Source organism: Neltuma alba, unplaced genomic scaffold (assembly GCF_004799145.2).
Source record: "Neltuma alba isolate B1F8T4 unplaced genomic scaffold, ASM479914v2 tig00010875_pilon, whole genome shotgun sequence".
NCBI lineage: Eukaryota > Viridiplantae > Streptophyta > Magnoliopsida > Fabales > Fabaceae > Neltuma > Neltuma alba.
In genome coordinates, this window is record NW_021635666.1 from 1,090,244 (window position 1) to 1,109,174 (window position 18,931).

The window sequence follows — 18,931 nt, forward strand, 5'->3', positions numbered from 1 at the left end:
TACTTTGACGAATATCAAAACAAGCCAAAATGAAATTATCAACGAAACAAACTTCCGAAGGAATATATCATTGAAATAGATTAGTGAAATACTGTAGCATTTAAAATGTGAGTGTGCATCAGATGCTTTAAAATAAAAATCAGAATGAGGAAAGAAATGCTTGATGCGGGCAGAGGATTAACAGTTAATATATTTATTTAAAAATTACTTTTAATTTTCCAAAAAACAGAACATCAAACACATAAAAAATGTATAATCTTTCTGGAAGTTAGTTAAAACAGACTTGGTAACAAATTATTTTCTCAAAAATATAACTATCCAAACCAAGTAACTTAACGGGTCCATCACAACCCTAATGCTTTACTCCATCTATGATTGAGAATTAACTAGATATAAATTTCATGTGCTGAATAAAATCTAAAAATATTTAAATCTATTCCTCATTTAGATGATTATTTTTTTAAAAATTTTTGGTTTGATTATTGAACCAGTGATCTACTGAACCGGTAAAAAACCAGTTTAATCAGAAAAAAACTAGTATTAAACCGGTATCCCCGGTTCATTGGGTTGGCCAGTTTGTTTTTTTTGGGCCTGCCAGAACGCCCAAACGACACCGTTTTATTAAAAAAACAAAAAGCCCTTGATTCCCCTCTGCTCGCGCCGCTGTCCTCCCTCCCTCAAACCAAAATCGCGATCGCCTCCTCCAAAATCCCTGCTTCCTAGCGTCGCTGACGGCACGGTCTACAGCAGAGCTCCTTGTTCGGTCGTTCTCGCCACCAGTCGTCGCAAGCCTGAGTCTCCCTCAACCTCACCAGTCACCACCTCCTGCTTCGCCTTCGCCACTCGCATCGCAGATGGTAGAACCGAAAGTCTAAGGCTCTGAGCTCGCAAGTCTCTCGCCTCTCACATTCGCAGTTCGCAGAAGGCAGAATCGAAAGTCGCAGGTCTCCCTCAAATCCCAGTCAACGTTGTCGCTTCACCCTTCGATGCATTGAGTTTTCATTTTTGGGTAAGCTCGAAACTGTTCTCTTTCAGGTATATTGTGTTTTTAGGATTAAAGAGGTGCCTTTGTTCCTTCTATCTTTCTGGCTGTCGAACGGTTTGGGAAGGGAGAAGATGAAAATTTTATTTTGATTTCTGAACACTTGGAGCAGGAGAGGAAAGTAGTTGATGAATTTTTTTTTGGCTGAAATAATATAGATTTTGTTTCGATTGGATTGAATTGAATTGATTCTGGATATAAAAAGTATGAACGCTCTTGAGCTTGAAACCGAAGAACCTCCAAAACTGTATGTTTCAAGTATTGATTGGTAATGTTCTGGTCAAAGAAAAAAGTATTGATTAATAATCAATATGATATTTTTTGATTTGAAAATTCCAGACCATATCCATAGATACATACGGTATATGGTTGGGGCTGTTCCTGTTAACTCCTGGCTATTATGATGTTATCTCTTTTATATATTCATGTTTGTAGCTTGAAGCATTTTATCATGATTGACATATTGCTATACGGTAGATAAATTAATACTGGATTAAATTGATTTTATATGGATTTTGTTTCCTTTCCGAGAGGTAGCAATGCCGGATATTTGGGTGGCTGAAGAAGATTCTTTGCAACGTCTAGTTGTAAACTAAAAGCCAAGCGTTTTATTCAGTTGAGCTCAATTGAACTTAATTTTATTTATGAATTCCGTTTTATTGTAATATTGTGAATTAAATTATATTATTTTAATATGATTGGTTCGACCCTGGTCTGATCTCGGTCCGACCAGTAACCCTTGACTCACTGTCTCGATCGGTTTAATTCCCGGTCTGGTTTTTTGTTCCTTGGTATCTAGAGGAAACCATGGATGAGCAGGACAATCAGAACCAAGCTCCTCCGCCTCCCCCAGTTGCAGAGCCTCAGTCTCAACCTCAACTAGAGGAAGGGGTGGGGGAGGAAGAAGACGCGTCCAAGAAGGAGGAGGACGAGTTGGTGTCGAAGGCTCAAAGCTTGATGGAGAAGATCACCTCTGCGCCTGATAACCCTAAACCTGCTGTGCTTCATGCCCTTGCCTCCATTCTTGAAACCCAAGAGTTCCGGTATGCTTATTTAGTTATTTATCCTTTTCCATGGGCAATATCTTCTCTGCTAATTTCGTCCTGTCACTTGCAATTATAGAATTCGACTAAATTGTGACTTATTTTCTGCATATTTTTTGTTTTACATCGTTTTGGTCTTATTTCTCATTTGGTTTTCTTGACAAATAACATGATACTAGTATTTGACATCCTGATCACTTGTTAAATGCGTGCCCATTTTTGGGCAGCAAATGTATACTGGCTTTAGTTGGCATTTTTATGATGTGCTGATGATTTTTCTTCTTGCTTTCCTATTTCTTATCCATTACTGTATTCTTTGGGCCAGTCAATGTTATTTATTTGTGCAATGCAGATACATGGAAGAGAATGGTCATTCCTCCTCTAGTAATGCTCGTGCCTCTCATAATGTTGGGCGCCTCGGGAGCTTAATCAGGGTAATTTTTCAAGTCCATAGTCTTTTTATGACCCAAGTCACATTTTTCTTTTGGTGAGGTAAAGTTCTGAGATGATTATCCTGGTTGCTGTTCACTCACAACCACCCTTATCTCTTTCATTATCTACAGGAAAATGATGAATTCTTTGAGTTGATATCGTCTAAGTTTTTGTCAGAGACAAGGTACACTACTTCCATTCAGGCTGCTGCTACTAGGCTTCTTCTGAGCTGTTCGTTGACTTGGATTGTAAGATCTTCATTTTAATTTTCCTGAATTTCTTTTTTAATGAAATCATCTCTTCTTCTACACTTCTTTTTCTGCATATTCTGTCCTATTAATCTGATAAGTTTAAATGTGCAGTATCCTCATGATTTTGAAGATCCTGTTCGGGATAACATTAAAGAGTGGGTCATGGATGAAAATATCAGATCTTCTGTGGAAGAACAGAACTTGAAGCATAACCCAGGGCAAAGGGAAGCCTCAGATTCCGAAATGTTGAAAACCTATTCAACTGGACTCCTTGCTGTGTGTTTGGCCGGGTATGCATGTATAGTTTTTGTATTTAGAAGTTTCACGCAAATTTTTGTGTGCTTTCACTTTTTTACAGCATGTTGGTGTTTATCACGCTTGAAATGTATTTTTTTAAGTTTCCATTTCCATTTTTAATTTTCAATTCACTTTTGGATTGATTTCAGTGGAGGTTCAGTAGTTGAAGATGTATTGACATCTGGCTTGTCAGCTAAGCTTATGCGATATCTTCGTTTTTGTGTGCTGGGAGAAACAAGTAGCAGCCAGAAGGATACTGGTCATTTAACTGAGACTAAGCATGCTTCTACAAATACTTCAACAAAAGGTAGAGATGATGGTCGTGGTAGATTTCGTCAGGCCCTGGAATCAAGTCATTTAGATGATACAAGGATGGCTGATGAGAGGGCCTTAGATGACCGAACTCTTGAAATGGATCAAGATAGAGGCATTACTGTACAAACTTGCCTAGAAGAGTCTTGGGTTGATGGTGAGATACCTGATGGATTGGGTGAAGGTGCTGATGCTGACGGGGGTGATAGATGGCATGGTAGAGATGCACGTGATGGAAGGATAAAATTTGGTGATCATGATGACAACACAAGAGATGACTCTTCACAGCGGCGTGCAAACCGTGCATGGTTTAGACCCAGAGGAAAGGGAAGGTTCAGTGATGGGACTGTAGAAAGTGAACCTATTCTGTCATCTCCGGGTTCTGTTAGTCAATTAGGACAGGGAAGGAATGTCAGAGATAGGAGCATAATAAGGAATGCTGATGCTAGAAGGGTGACTGATTCCAGGAAGACCTTTGCCAGGATCAATTCTGAAGCTTCTGCTTTGGAAAGAGAGGATAATGATGATTGTTTTCAGGGTTGCCATATTGGAAGCAAAGATATTTCTGATCTTGTTAGGAAAGCAGTCCGAGCAGCTGAAGCTGAAGCGCGAGCTGCCAATGCACCAGAAGAAGCTGTAAAAGCAGCTGGTGATGCTGCTGCGGAACTGGTTAGGACTGCGGCTTCAGATGTATGTTGAAGATTGTGTAATATATTATTTATTTATTTATATATATAAGCATTCTATGTCACGAATGTCTAATGGTAAGATTTTTTGCTCTATTAATTCAGGAACTTAACTCCACTAATGATGAAGAAGCTGCTGTTCTGGCTGCTTCCAGAGCTGCATCAACTGTCATTGATGCTGCTTCTGCAATTGAAGTTTCAAGGTATGTAAGAATATATATTTAGGAGCTGCATCAACTTGAGTTCTGATGTGAATAGTCTGCATCGTACTTCTGGTCCCAGAAATAATGTTCCTCTTTGGTTGATGGCAGGAATTCCAGCGTCAATGATGAAACAGAGAATGCATGTAGCAGAGAAACTGAATCTGGTGAGGAGCTTGAGGATTACTTCATCCCAGATAGTCAATCGCTTGCATTGCTGAGGGAAAAATATTGCATTCAGTGCCTTGAAATGCTTGGAGAATATGTTGAAGTTCTTGGACCTGTATTGCATGAGAAGGGGGTGGATGTGTGTCTTGCACTTCTTCATCAGAATTCTAAACTTCGGGAGGCATCTAAGGTTGCCCTGCTGTTGCCTGATATCATGAAACTGATCTGTGCTTTGGCGGCTCATCGGAAATTTGCTGCTCTGTTTGTGGACCGTGGGGGCATGCAAAAATTGCTTGCAGTTCCAAGAATGGCTCAAACTTATTTTGGACTTTCTTCCTGCCTATTTACTATTGGTTCTTTGCAGGTACTTAAATATAATAGTTATTATTGTGAAGTAAGATGCCTAATGTTTATCCTTCATACCTCTGTATATTTCTTTATATTTTTCATGCCTAATAGTTAGTATTTTTCATACTCCTTTCTCTGATATCTACATGTCTTTTTTTGAATGCGTCTCTGATGTCTATTTTGTTACTTAAGGGAATTATGGAACGGGTCTGTGCTCTTCCATCAGACGTGGTCTATCATGTGGTTGAATTGGCTCTCCAACTAGTTGACTGCTCCCAAGACCAAGCCCGGAAGAATGCAGCATTGTTTTTTGCTGCTGCATTTGTCTTTAGAGCAGTTCTTGATGCTTTTGATGCTCAGGATGGATTGCAGAAGTTACTGGGCCTTCTAAATGATGCTGCTGCTGTAAGATCAGGCGTAAATTCTGGGGCCTTGAGCCTCTCAAGTGGATCATTTCGAAATGATCGATCACCTGCAGAAGTCCTGACATCATCTGAGAAGCAGATAGCTTATCACACTTGTGTTGCTTTGCGGCAATATTTTAGAGCACATCTTCTTTTACTGGTGGATTCCATTCGCCCAAACAAAAGCAATCGTAGTGGTGCTAGGAATATTCCAAGTGCAAGAGCAGCATACAAGCCACTGGACATTAGTAATGAGGCAATTGATGCAGTATTCCTGCAACTACAGAAAGATCGGAAGCTAGGTCCTGCATTTGTTAGAACACGTTGGCCTGCGGTTGAGAAGTTCTTGGCATATAATGGGCATGCTACGATGCTGGAGTTGTGTCAGGTATGACATTTAATTTTACACTTCTGCTGTTTTCAATTTGGTTAGTATTTACTTTGGTCATTTGTAGGCTCCACCTGTGGAACGATATTTGCATGATTTGCTTCAATATGCATTGGGTGTCCTGCACATCGTTACACTGGTACCCAGCAGTCGCAAGATGATTGTGAACACAACATTAAGCAATAATCGTGTTGGCATAGCAGTCATTTTGGATGCAGCAAACATTGCTACTAGTCATGTGGACCCTGAGGTAAAAGATTATATTCTATCAGTTATAGTCTTTACTCCCAATTCTTTGGGGGGTGGAAAAGTTAAATCTTTCAACTGTGGACATGGCAATTATGCCTATATATTGTGTCTCAGATTAACTATTTATGTTTACATTTCAGATTATTCAGCCTGCATTGAGTGTGTTAGTTAATCTTGTTTGTCCTCCACCATCAATCAGCAATAAGCCACCTCTAATTGCACAAGGTCAGCAGTCAGCTTCTACCCAGACCACAAGTGGTCCTCCTACGGAGACAAGAGACAGAAACAATGAGCGTAACATCTCAGACAGAGCTGTTCATATTTCTAACCAGACTGATCAAAGGGAGCAGAATGGAGAATCTGGTGTTATGGATCGAGTTAGTGCTGCCACAGCTACTACACAGATTGCTAACACCACCCCACAAACTCCTGGTGCCACTGCAACTTCAGGATTGGTTGGCGACCGTAGAATATCTCTGGGTGCTGGAGCAGGCTGTGCTGGTCTGGCTGCCCAACTGGAACAAGGATATCGTCAAGCCAGAGAGGCTGTCCGCTCTAATAATGGAATTAAAGTCCTGCTGCATCTCCTCCAACCACGTATATATTCACCTCCTGCTGCTTTAGACTGCCTCCGTGCTCTAGCATGTCGAGTCCTACTTGGTTTAGCCAGAGATGATACTATTGCACACATATTGACGAAGCTTCAGGTAACTATCTTGCCCATTCTAATTGAAACATTATCACTTAAACTGTTCTCATCTCAACATGCTTTATATTATCCTGTTGACATGGGGTTAAACTTTGTGTCAAGTATAGAATTGGAGGTGACTTTGCTACAAGCTTATAGCCATTTATATTTGAAAAGAATGTCTTGGTTTTCCAAAGTTTTGTTTTATCCTTTATTCTGGCATTAATTGGTTTTGTGTTTTTAGGTAGGGAAAAAGCTATCTGAACTGATAAGAGATTCAGGCAGTCAGACACCTGGTACAGAACAGGGAAGGTGGCAAACTGAACTTTCCCAGGCTGCAATTGAGCTAATTGGGGTGAGCCATCTTGAGCCATGTTGTGCTTGTCGCTGGCTTTTCACTTATATTTATTCTTCTATTTCTTACTTCTCAGTATCTTGTCCTGTTCATTTGTTTTAGCTATGTTTGGGAGGTTTTGAGGCTATGAAATGGAAAGGCAAAGAGTGGAATGGATGGTCATGTGCAATTCCATTGTTTGAGTTCAATGAAGGGAGAGAGTTGTTTATAACACAGGATGGCTTGTAAATTATTTTCTCCAACGTTAACCCTTAGAACTAGAATGTAATGCTAGGAAGTTTTAAGCCAGAGATTATGATTGCATTTCTACCACTTGTCTGTTCCATCCCAAATCTACCCATTTTGAAGGACAAGATAATTTGGGCTTTAGATGGCGAGGAGGGCTCTGGAGTCTCTCCTTTGCCCTGCCGTTCGATCCTAAGAAAACTGCTAATTCTTAAACACCTTTAGCATATATTGGCAAGTCTGTAGGTGCGCCTTTTTTCCCAATTAAATTTAAATTTTTTAAAATAAAAATTATGTGTTATCTGCTCTATATCTTTGCAGTAATCACTGATTTCAGTATAACTTTCACTGTTTGTCACATTAAAAAATGTTGGGAGAAGCGTTTTGTTTTTATAGAAATTTGATTATGATTCAGGATAGCTGAAAATATTTGGAGAAACACTCCGGGGGTGACTTTCAGTTCATGTCAGGCCCATGCTTTCTTTGTCATTTTAGTAAAACTAGATTGGGGGCTCATACTTCGCATGAAATTTGAGTGAGCCACATTATTCATGACTTATGAATAATGTGACTCCCTATAGATTTTACATTAGATATTGATATACAGATATTGAATTGTCCTGATTTATCATGAACCTGTGCTGAAATGTTGAAAACCTAGGTTGACCTGCCTTGGAAACATGCATAAACCTGCAGTTGATGTTGTACTTTTATCTTTTCACGCTTTGGGAGATTTCTGTATGCTTCTGAAAAAAAAAAAATTGAGATTAAGGAAATTGAAGAAAATCCAGTTGAGGTTTTTAGCATTGAGTTGAGATCTATTTTGCTGGCATTTGAAAAGTGAGAATGTTAGGTGTTGACCATGTTGATCAATATTCAGAGCCCCGCTGCATAAGGGATGCTATTGATTTTTAACTCTTTTTTTTTTTTTTTGGGAGTAGATTGTGACCAACTCAGGTCGTGCTAGTACGTTAGCAGCTACTGATGCAGCTACTCCTACATTAAGGCGTATTGAAAGAGCAGCAATAGCTGCTGCCACTCCTATTACTTACCATTCTAGGTATTTGGTCGCTTTTCATTGATTTTGAATCATTCTTCTTTTTGTTTTTTTGGTCATCAAATTTTCCTATAGTTGTGCAGTTCCCTCTTCCTCTGTTCTGACGTTTTTTTTGTATTCTGCTTTTCCTTGGAAATTTAGGGAACTTTTGCTCCTAATTCATGAGCACCTGCAAGCATCTGGGTTGTCCCTAACTGCCTCTACATTGCTTAAAGAGGCTCAGTTGAATCCTTTGCCATCGTTGGTTGCTCCGTCATCTCTTGCACAAGCAGCCACCTCACAGGAAGCTACTTCAATACAACTTAGTTGGCCCTCTGGCCGGACTCAGTCTGGATTTCTCACTAGCAAATTAAAGCATAATGCAAAGGATGAGGATTCCAGCATGAAGCAAGATTCAGCCATCTCTTCTAAGAAAAAGACACTGACTTTCTCATCTTCTTTTGGCCTACATTCAAGACATCAATCTGTTGATTCTCAGCAGTCACTAGTAAGAAGAGGATTGACTACTGGGAAGGAGCTTTCTGAATCTTCAAGTTCATTAGAAACTCCCTCAGAACCTTCAATGAAACATAACATTGATGGAGAGTCTCAGTATAAGACCCCGATAATCTTGCCTATGAAACGCAAGTTACCTGATTTGAAGGATATAGGAGTATTGTCATCATCTGGAAAGCGACTAAATGCTGGGGATCAAGGACTTCGATCACCTATTTGTCCAACTCCAAGTACGACCCGTAAAAGCAGCCTGCAGAATGATGCTGTTGGGTTTTTTACTCCAAGTTCCACCCTGAGAAGCCAACAAGGGCGATGCATAGGTGAGTATGTGGATGAAGGCCAATTAAACAGCTCAAATCCTGGTCAAGTAACACCATCCTCCCAAATATCAAGTGACCAGCCTAACAATCAAGAGCGTTTAACATTAGACTCTCTAGTAGTTCAGTATTTGAAACATCAGCATCGCCAATGCCCAGCTCCTATTACCACTCTTCCTCCACTATCTCTTTTGCATCCACATGTCTGTCCTGAACCAAAGCGAAGCCTTGATGCCCCATCTAATGTGACTGCTCGGCTTGCTACGCGTGAATTGAAGCATACGTATGGAGGAGTGCATGGGAATCGTAGGGACCGACAATTTGTTTATAGCAGGTTTAGGCCATGGCGTACATGTCGGGATGATGCTGGTGCATTATTGACATGCATTACTTTTATTGGGGACTCATCACGGATTGCTGTTGGGAGCCACAATGGTGAGCTCAAAATATTTGACTCCAACAATAATAATGTGGTGGAGACCTTTACATCTCATCAGTCTCCTTTGACACTTGTCCAATCTTTTGTTTCGGGAGAGACTCAACTATTGCTTTCTTCAAGCTCCCAAGATGTGAGGCTGTGGGATGCATCAGCAATAGCAATGGATCCTACCCATTCATTTGATGGGTGCAAAGCTGCCAGGTTTAGCAATAGTGGCAATGTTTTTGCTGCCTTGTCATCAGAGTCTGCTCGACGGGAAATCCTCTTGTATGATATTCAAACTGCTCAATTAGAGTCAAAGCTATCAGATACATTCGCAAATTCAACAGGAAGGGGTCATGTCTATTCCATGATACATTTTAGTCCTTCTGACTCAATGCTGCTTTGGAATGGTGTCTTATGGGATCGGCGGGCCCCTGGGCCTGTTCATCGCTTTGATCAGTTCACAGACTATGGGGGCGGGGGCTTTCATCCTGCTGGAAATGAGGTATGCTGAATTGATTATCTATCTTACAATAGATTGTAGGAAGGGCAGATAAAATTGATTCTTAGTGTAGAATTTTTGGAGGCTAAACTGGATGAGGAATATAGAAATAGTAGTGTGTTCTTGCCCTTTCTCTTTCATTCAAAGGGTGCTTACCTGATACAACTAATGCTAGGTTGTTTTTGTTGTTTGTGTCTAAGGTATCTAGTGATCTTAATATTTGTTAAATTATAACATCAGATTTGTATTTGTTTTTATCTGCATGGTGGTAATCTAACCAATGCTTGTCAAAAATTGTTTTAACCAGGTTATTATAAACTCAGAAGTCTGGGATTTGCGTAAATTCAGATTGCTACGAAGTGTGCCTTCTTTAGATCAAACGGCAATAACATTCAATGGACGTGGTGATGTAATTTATGCAATCCTAAGGCGAAATATTGAGGATGTAATGTCAGCAGTCCATACGCGTCGGGTCAAACATAATCTTTTTTCAGCTTTCCGCACTGTGGATGCGGTCAATTATTCTGATATTGCTACCATTCAAGTGGATCGCTGCGTGCTTGATTTTGCAACTGAGCCAACTGATTCATTTGTTGGGTTGATTACAATGGATGATCAAGATGAGATGTTTGCATCTGCCAGGATCTATGAAATTGGCAGGAGGAGACCTACTGACGATGATTCTGATCCTGATGATGCTGAAAGTGAGGAGGAAGACGATGATGACGACGATGACGACGATGCAAATGTGGATCCTTTACTTGGCCCTGGACTTGGTGGGGAAAGTGAGAGTGATGCTGATGACTTGAGCAACGATGAAGATGATGATAGTATAACAGATCTTGACAATGACGACGATGATGGGGATTTCATTATGGATGATTTAGACTTTGATGGAGGAACTGGAATTTTGGAGATTGTGACAGAAGGCGATGAGGATGATGATGATGATAGTCAAGTACTTGAATCCTTAAGTAGCGGTGAAGAGGATTTTGTTGGTAATGGCTTTGGTTATTAGCAGTGTTCTAAGTGGAAAGATTTGTTCTGGTGGGCTTGGGAGGCTGTAATGTTTATTTCCCTCTAATTAAATTCATTTTAGGGCGATAGAATTTTCATTTTTTCCTCCCCTCAATTTTGATGTGTTATCCTATGATTTACGCCTGGGCTTAAAAACATTAGTGTACATCACAAGAGGCAGCAATTGTGTATAGCGCTTTGAAACTACACTTTTCTTGATCTAGGAAATGGCAGTCTTGCAATTTCTGGAACCTGGTTGCACATATGCGTATTGAAATTGTGGAAGAGCTCATTTTTTGTGCGTGCATGTTCATTCAAAATACGCTTGTAACAAAGTTAAATTAGTTCATTATAAAAAAAAAACTATTTTCACTCTAATTATAAGATTTTGTTTGTAGATTGTAAGTAAAGTTTTAAAATTAGGATTAGAAGTAATACTTTTTTATCAAATGGTATGATTATTTTTTGTAATATTTTTTTTTCTCCTACTTGATTATGGTTGATGGAATTTTAACAGAGTAATCTAAAAAAATTAATATGATAAATAGGTTTTATATTTAAGAACGAAATCAATTTAACAGAGTCTACTTATAAAAAATGAGTCTTCATTAAATTTTAATGATGACTTGTAGAGAAGTTCAAAAATTGTATTCTTAGTGTAAGATCTATTACATATTATATTCACCTTCCACAAGGCACAACATTACGTCGACGAAAGTGTGTCGGTACAGTTGTGTTTTGATTGGCGCGAACTGTACGGTTTTTTGAATACCTCCCTTGGTTCTATATAAAAGGTATTTTTTATTTTAATTATAAGTTGCTCTTCTTATTGTATTTATAATGCATTTTTAAAATATTTTACACAAAAAAAAATTTGCAAACTGTATTAAGTTTCCGTTAAAACATAAGAACTTTCTAACTACCCTTATTTATTATATGTACCTTTAAAAGAAAACAAATATCTACACTATAATAAATGAAATACAAAATAATATATTTATGTTAAACATTTAATAAAATAACCTGTAAATAGGTCAAAAAAATCACCCCTCCTTATAAATAGGACTAGAGGAGTATATAGTTTGAGAGCATTAATTATTTTTGAATTAAGGTGCAAATTTTTGTGCAAATTTAGCCCAAAATTTATAGTTAACGTTATTATTTTAATGATTAACATTAAGTTTTTTAACAGTATGAGGCATATTAGTATGATTTTAAAATTTTGGAATAAATTTACATCTAAAAATTTTTTTGGATATCCAGCGCTTTTAGGTGAAAACTTCCGCTTGAACCGATTATTTTTTCTGTATATGTTTTTATTACTGTAATATTAAAGTCCAGTGTAATTAATAAAAATGATATTGAAACTTAGTCGAGCTTTATGACAATTTTAATATTTTGACTTTTAATTCTCTTTTTCCAGGTGTATTCAGATGGTTAAAAATGAGTTATATTTAAAATAAGAGAAAGCATACAATGAAATTGAAAAATTGTATACTAAAATCGAAAAGAAGTTGAATATGATTCAACACAATAACGATGTAAAAGAAGAGAGCCCAGCATGTGCTGCTCATGTACTGAGACTTCCATTGCCGTGCAAGACTTGAACTGGACCCAAAGACACAGTGCCAGCTACTGCTCCCGTTTGAAAATGGTGCTTGTCAGTTGAGATAGTCCCAAACACGGTCAATTTATGCATAACTGCTTGCGACCCGCGATTGCAATCGTTCCTTTTTCATATTTAAAGGCTCATGAAGAGCTTTTTTTTTTTTTGGGGAATAAAGGTGCAAACAAATATGCGGGGACCAGCCAGCTCAAAGGAAATTTATCTAAAGGAATATGTATGATGAGAGCTTCAACGTGCATTTGATGAGCTTGGCGGGTCAAATAATCAGTGAGTTAAATCGCTGTTGACAAGTTGCAATTTCAGAGTTCACCAGAAAATGCTGGCCATGCTCGCTTCTCAATGGCATTGAACGATCAGGCCCCAGTCCTAACACTGACGCAAACCAAACCACACGGACGTGAATGGGGGACAAAGGAATATAGGCTCCATCTCTTTTGATGTGGCTTCACAGAAAGCACAAGCTTCCCTTCATTTACGAAGATGATACAAGATACGCCAGTGCGTATTCCGTTGCAGTGGATTGCCTGGCTTGCCCCTCATCCTCCCCAAGTAATCTGTAATCTACAATCGTCCGGAACCATGTACAAATTAAGTATCAAGGGTCCGTGCATAATACAAGCCCCATATTTTAACGCTTAATTATATAAAATATTACAGTCGTTTTTCGTGCATTACAAGACAATGAAATTTTTTCATTGTTCGCGCTTTGTGCATTCAAAAAGCAAAATCACGAAGAGATTAATTATTTTCTTAGTTCCCGTTTACGCCGATAATTCCCCAGGATTAAAGAAATTTAAAAGCATATGCTTGCCAAATTAAGTTTAACAAGAAATATCGATTGTCTTGCGATGTCATAAGGATCACTGCTGCGAAACCCACAGATAGTCGCCGGGATTCACGCCAAAGAAAATTGCATGTAACATAAAGAAAACTGGAATGTGTTAATGCGTCATCAAGGGGCTATCCTGAGATGGTCGCGCGGGTACAGAGATGTCTTGCGTATATTATTGAGGCCACAGAAGAGCATCACCACACGCTCCAAGCCCACTCCAAATCCACCGTGTGGGGGTGCACCATGCCTGAAAATGATCAACCATACAGATATTTAGTCTTCCATTATACAAAAAAGCAAGACGACAAGAGACGCACCGAGTACAAGAGTCTAAAACACCACCTATATCAGTCCCAATACCTAAAATAAGGAGTGGTTATAACAGATCTGAGAAAGAGTAGTAAGAAGTGGTAATGAATACCTGAAAGAATCAATGTACGTAGAGACATCAATTCCGCATGCAGCTGCACGTTTTTCCAAGAATTCTGGCACATGGATACGCTGAGCTCCTGAAATGATCTCCTCCCCTAAAACAAGTTATACCACCAGAGCTCTAGTTAACTAGCAATCACCCAAAACCTTGGAAGATATGTAGATTATAGAAACTAAAATGACGTGCAAGACAGATTGTCATACCAAGGCCACATCAAATGATTCAACTTACCTCGAATAAAGACATCAAATGAATTACTGTATGCCGGATTGTCATGGCAAGGCATTGTATAAAATGGCCTCACAGCCAGTGGGCAACGGTGAAGGATGTAAAACTCCGTGCCATACCTATTAAGAGAATTACAGTCCGCTAAATATCTTTGAAATGATGCCTCATCACAGAAATCAAATAAAATATCAGATAAAAAGATCAAAATAGACAGAAAAAAAGAAAACAGAATTACTTCTCCAAAACCAATTGGCCAAGTTTCCTTTCAGATTCAGTATTCAAGTCACCAAGAGGGTCAACGTCCACGCCAGCATCCTGCAGATTCAAATGACAGGGTGTAGTGTGTTCCTGATCACAATACATGCATACTGCATATACATTTCCTCTTTTATTTGTCACTTTATTTACTGTCATAACACGCAAGAAACTGAGCCAGTGCTAGGTACTACCTTTGGTCCTAATTATAACTTCTCATTTATAGATTACAAACGAGATCTTATAATTAAAACCGGAGATAGTAACTAAATATTGCTCCATGTACAAGATACACATATCAAACTGCCAATCAGCTGACGACATAAATACATCTGAGTTAGCAAGGTGAGGAGAATCTCACAATTGCGATCCTGCTTATGATGTTCTCTGAGCAAATATGATCTCTAAGCATCAGCCTTGATTATGTACAGATGTGGTACAAGAGTGCACGTGATTGATTTAGACTTGTTACATTTAGAGGGTCAAGACAAACTGAGAATATGAATATTTAATTTAAAAGCGGTGCATCATATGCACGCATCAGCCCCTTAAACAGGTCAGTGAGCAAAGCGATTGACTCCACTATATGAAATCCACTTCAACATCATCCTCCAGTTCCAAGTTCCAACAAATAAGAACATGTGCTATCTGGATTTTTTTTTTTTAACATCTTGGGAAAAGGAGGGTTCTGCCAAATTTTTAAGGGCTGAGCTAACCACGTCTATCCCATTGCAGTTTCTATATGGTCATTAGTGTCTAAAAGAATATTTAAAGCATACCTTGAGCATCTGAACCCCTTCTTCAAATGTAAGCCGCAGAGTCTGCCGCAAGTACTGCACATTCACAAGACTCTCATCAGATCAAAGATAAGGCCAAACTATGACTGATCTAGTTATCGGTATTACACAGTAACATCTTGTGTAAACGATGTAATGAATCACTACATCACATGTTACTGTAAATTTGTTATGCATGTTGACGCATGATGCATAAATACCTTTAAAGGTTCAAACGGGTATTGCCTTCCCACAGCTTCTAGATACTTCTGGCAGTTATTGTTTAAACTATCAAACATGGCCACAAATAGCCTATCAACTATATCCGTAACCTGCCCAATAAATGGTACATTAGACTATACATATCAAACAATTTCATAAGTAAATGCTTATCATATTACTTCCCGCCAAACCTACCTCAAAATAATGCCTCTTAATCTCCATTTCAACATCAAGACCGGTGAACTCACACAGATGTCTATGAGTGAAGGAATCTTCTGCTCTAAAAACAGGACCAATCTCAAAAACACGGCCAAAATCGCCACAAATTGACATTTGCTTGTGCAGCTGAGGTGACTGGGCAAGGCACGCGGGTTGCCCCTTATAATCTAGTCTGAAAAAGGCAGCACCTCCTTCACTAGACCCAGCAATCAGTTTTGGCGTGTGAATTTCAACAAAGCCCTCAGATTATAAGAATTGCCTGAATACCGGAAGAGGCATTCATTTACAAGAAAATTAAATCAGTTAGCATAGCATAATGTCCATGAAAATGTTTTGAACAAGTAGATTAGTCTGTTTCTCTTGACATAAACAATAAAGAAAAGCATTCTAAAAAAATGAAAACTGAGATTATATAGAGAATAAATTAAATATACAAAGGAAAACTTCATAATAACACTCGATGATGATATGCTTTACATTTACAACTTGAGATTGAATGCGGAAAATTCCTTGATTGGCCGGTGTCCGAACGTCAAGAACCCTATAGTTTAGACGTGTATCCTGGTTGACACGAACAAGTTGTTCACCGGCCTGCACCCGTCAAATGATCTACTCAGTATATATGAAAAGGGGAAAATATTAACGCAGTCAATGTGGGGCCAAAAGAAGTTGAAATGATAGCTAACAGAATCTGACAAGAATGGTGGCCGTACAATAGACAGGTTTCACATTAAGCAAATCACAAGCATAAGCAGATCTCCGAACAGTCTACCTGAAGAGCTTTCTCGATTTCAATTTCACTTCGAGCAGCATCCTCAATATTAATAGGCAAAGTTGGGACAGCCCTGTTCACGCAATATAATTTCCTCACTTGAATTTCCACCTGAAAGAGCAATAGAAGCGTCCCATCATTGCAAACGGTAACCTTAGCAAGATGCTCAATTATATGAAAAATATCTTTTTGAGGTTAGCCGATATACACCTAAGATAAATACATAAAAGGCATTATTACGAAACATATCCATCTCCAGTCGATAAATAAGTACTCTTGTCAAGATAAATTTATCACCCAACAATGAATAATTTTAACCTGCTGTGAAGCGCCTTTGATGGCAGCCCCGGGCACGGAGACGACCCCTTCGACGTCGACAATAGATTCCCGGCTCAACGCCGTAGTATACTTCACCATCTGAGAGCTTACTTGATCGGGCTGGACCTGCACCACACATTGCACAGTGAACCCGTTCTCTCTGATAACCAAAAACGCCATTTTCTTCCCCACGGCACGGATCGCCTGCGCTCTGCCCCGAATCAGAACCCACTTGTTCTCCAATGAATTGTTAAGATCTTCGACTTTAGTCCAATCGGAGATGTTGACCGCCGTCTTAGACTGGAGCTCCAAAAGTGGGACGTCGCCATAGTTGGCAGCGAGAGGGTCTTCCTCAGAATCGATGGAAAGAGAAGACGTGGCGGCGGCTAAGGCCGCTTCTTGGCGGCGGCGCAGCTTCTCCTGCTTAGCTGCTTCCTTTTTAGCAGCTTTTTTGCTTAGCGACTGGGATTCTTCATCACCGTGGTCTGGTTGCTCCGATTGCGGTGGTACAGGAGGCTCCTTAGATTCTGAATACATTTTCTTTTTCCTACACAGAATGATACAGGGCTAGACAAGGATGAGAAGGGAAAGGCTCTGCCCCCGGGCTTTAATGCTATGTTTGGCTCGACGGAGGAAAAGGGAGGGGAGGGATTTTAATCAAGGAAAGGGGAGGGAAGGAAAGGGGAGGGTAGCTATAAAGGGGAGGGGAGGGAGGGGGAAGGGAGGGGAGGGATTTTAATGATCTCCTGTTTGGATTGATTGGAGGGGAGGGGAGGGAGCAATTTTAATAATACCTTATTTTGTTCTAATAAAAAATTGACTATTTTAGCCTCATAAAATTTAAATGAATTTTCTCACTTTTTATTTTGTTAATATATAACTATATATATATAATACAATTCACTAATTTTGATTTGCAAGATACAGTCACACACTTATAGAATATCAAGACAAAAAGTCACAAGTGATAGATTTAAATCAGAGAAAAGACCTTGAAGGTGAAAGAAAATACCAACGGCCTCTTAGAATTAGAAGAGGAGAAAAAAAGTTTACAAATGCTCGCTAATTTTGGAGATAATTATCTTAATAACCTCTTATTAGATACTCAAAAGAACTCTCTTATGTAAAAATGTTTATGACTGATTAGAGGTTAACAAATGGAAAGGGCATATAAGGAATTAAAATATTATCTCTCACCTCCCTTCCAAAAAACCCCACTTTTCGAGGGGAGGCTAGAAGGGAAGAGGAGGGGAGAAGAACCCCTCCCCTCTTTAAAAAACATCTTAACCAAACAAGGGGAAGGGAGGAGCTCCCCTCCCCTTCTAAAAAATTATACCAGCCAAACAAGGGGAGGGGAGCAACTTCCCTCCCCTCCCCTCCGAAAACCCCGTACCAAACATAGTGTAAGACGGAAGACGGGGAGGGTTGCTCGCTTGGGTTGATTGGATTGCTCAATCCATGAGATTCAAGCTGTCGAACCCAAACAATGGGCGTTCTTGAAGTTTATCTATTAAATTCGTTTATTTAAGTACTGTAATAAATATTATATATATGGATGTCCATAACCTCTAACTCTTAGGATTCTTTATAGGATTCTTGATCTTTGAATGTCTTAAACCCATAACCCCTCAATAAATGACTTTAGAGGAGTTTTTCATGTTTATTGTCATTATTTCCTTATTTATTTCTTTGTAACTCTTGGATTAGATTTTTATGGTTGGGACCTATAAATAGAGGCCACATACAAGGCATTTGTACTTATATATGTATATGAGAAATACTCCTTGTTTTCTCTCCCAAATCTTGTCTTGCTATCCTCTTTCTACTCTCTAATTCCCTTATTTTTATAACACGTTATCAGCAAGAGTTTGCTCTGAAGATTTGAGGTGTGAGTCTTTTACAAATTAATATATTCTTATAGTATATGATAATACTTTCTACTAATTTTTCCTTACCCAATTATTCTTTTTATCTTATTATCATGTCTAATTTTAATTTTTTTTTATATTTGCTATATATTATGTTGTTTTTTTATTTATTAATTTATTCTTTTTATACATTTTAATTCTGTTATCTCCCATTGTGATATTATGTTATTTATTATATTTATTTTCCAATACTTCTTGTTACATTGTTTGTTTACATATATTAGTTTGGTTTATATTATGTGATTTTATATCTAACACAATATTATATATATATGATTATATAATATTATATATATTTGGGTTTATTTGTTATTTATATTTGATTATGAATTTGAATTTATTTAATTTATTTCATTAGAATATTATTTAATTTCATTTTATTGAATGGCTAAAAGCCATATGTGATTAGATGACCAGAAGTCAT

General features: G+C 38.6%; 1 protein-coding gene and 1 pseudogene across 3 annotated transcripts; one reads left to right on the forward strand and one right to left on the reverse strand.

Annotated features, from left to right (window-relative positions):
• The first annotated feature begins 672 nt into the window (after positions 1-672).
• On the forward strand, positions 673-11,148 carry LOC114759611 (DDB1- and CUL4-associated factor homolog 1). Of its 3 annotated transcripts, none has more exons than XM_028948819.1 (16): positions 673-1,009; positions 1,574-1,657; positions 1,835-2,085; positions 2,438-2,519; positions 2,649-2,765; positions 2,880-3,058; positions 3,215-4,067; positions 4,169-4,266; positions 4,375-4,795; positions 4,972-5,571; positions 5,639-5,821; positions 5,961-6,527; positions 6,753-6,863; positions 8,030-8,148; positions 8,287-9,883; positions 10,188-11,148. In XM_028948819.1, exons 3-16 carry the CDS (start codon positions 1,850-1,852, stop codon positions 10,896-10,898), a joined length of 5,874 nt encoding a protein of 1,957 aa, XP_028804652.1. In that variant the 5' UTR covers positions 673-1,009; positions 1,574-1,657; positions 1,835-1,849; the 3' UTR covers positions 10,899-11,148. The 3 variants fall into 3 exon arrangements, with proteins under 3 accessions (XP_028804652.1, XP_028804654.1, XP_028804653.1); XM_028948821.1 differs by having other exon boundaries at positions 1,580-1,657; XM_028948820.1 differs by lacking the exon at positions 1,574-1,657.
• A 2,159-nt stretch (positions 11,149-13,307) lies between these two features.
• LOC114759596 (aspartate--tRNA ligase 2, cytoplasmic-like) lies at positions 13,308-18,644 on the reverse strand (annotated as a pseudogene).
• Positions 18,645-18,931: the final 287 nt, after the last annotated feature.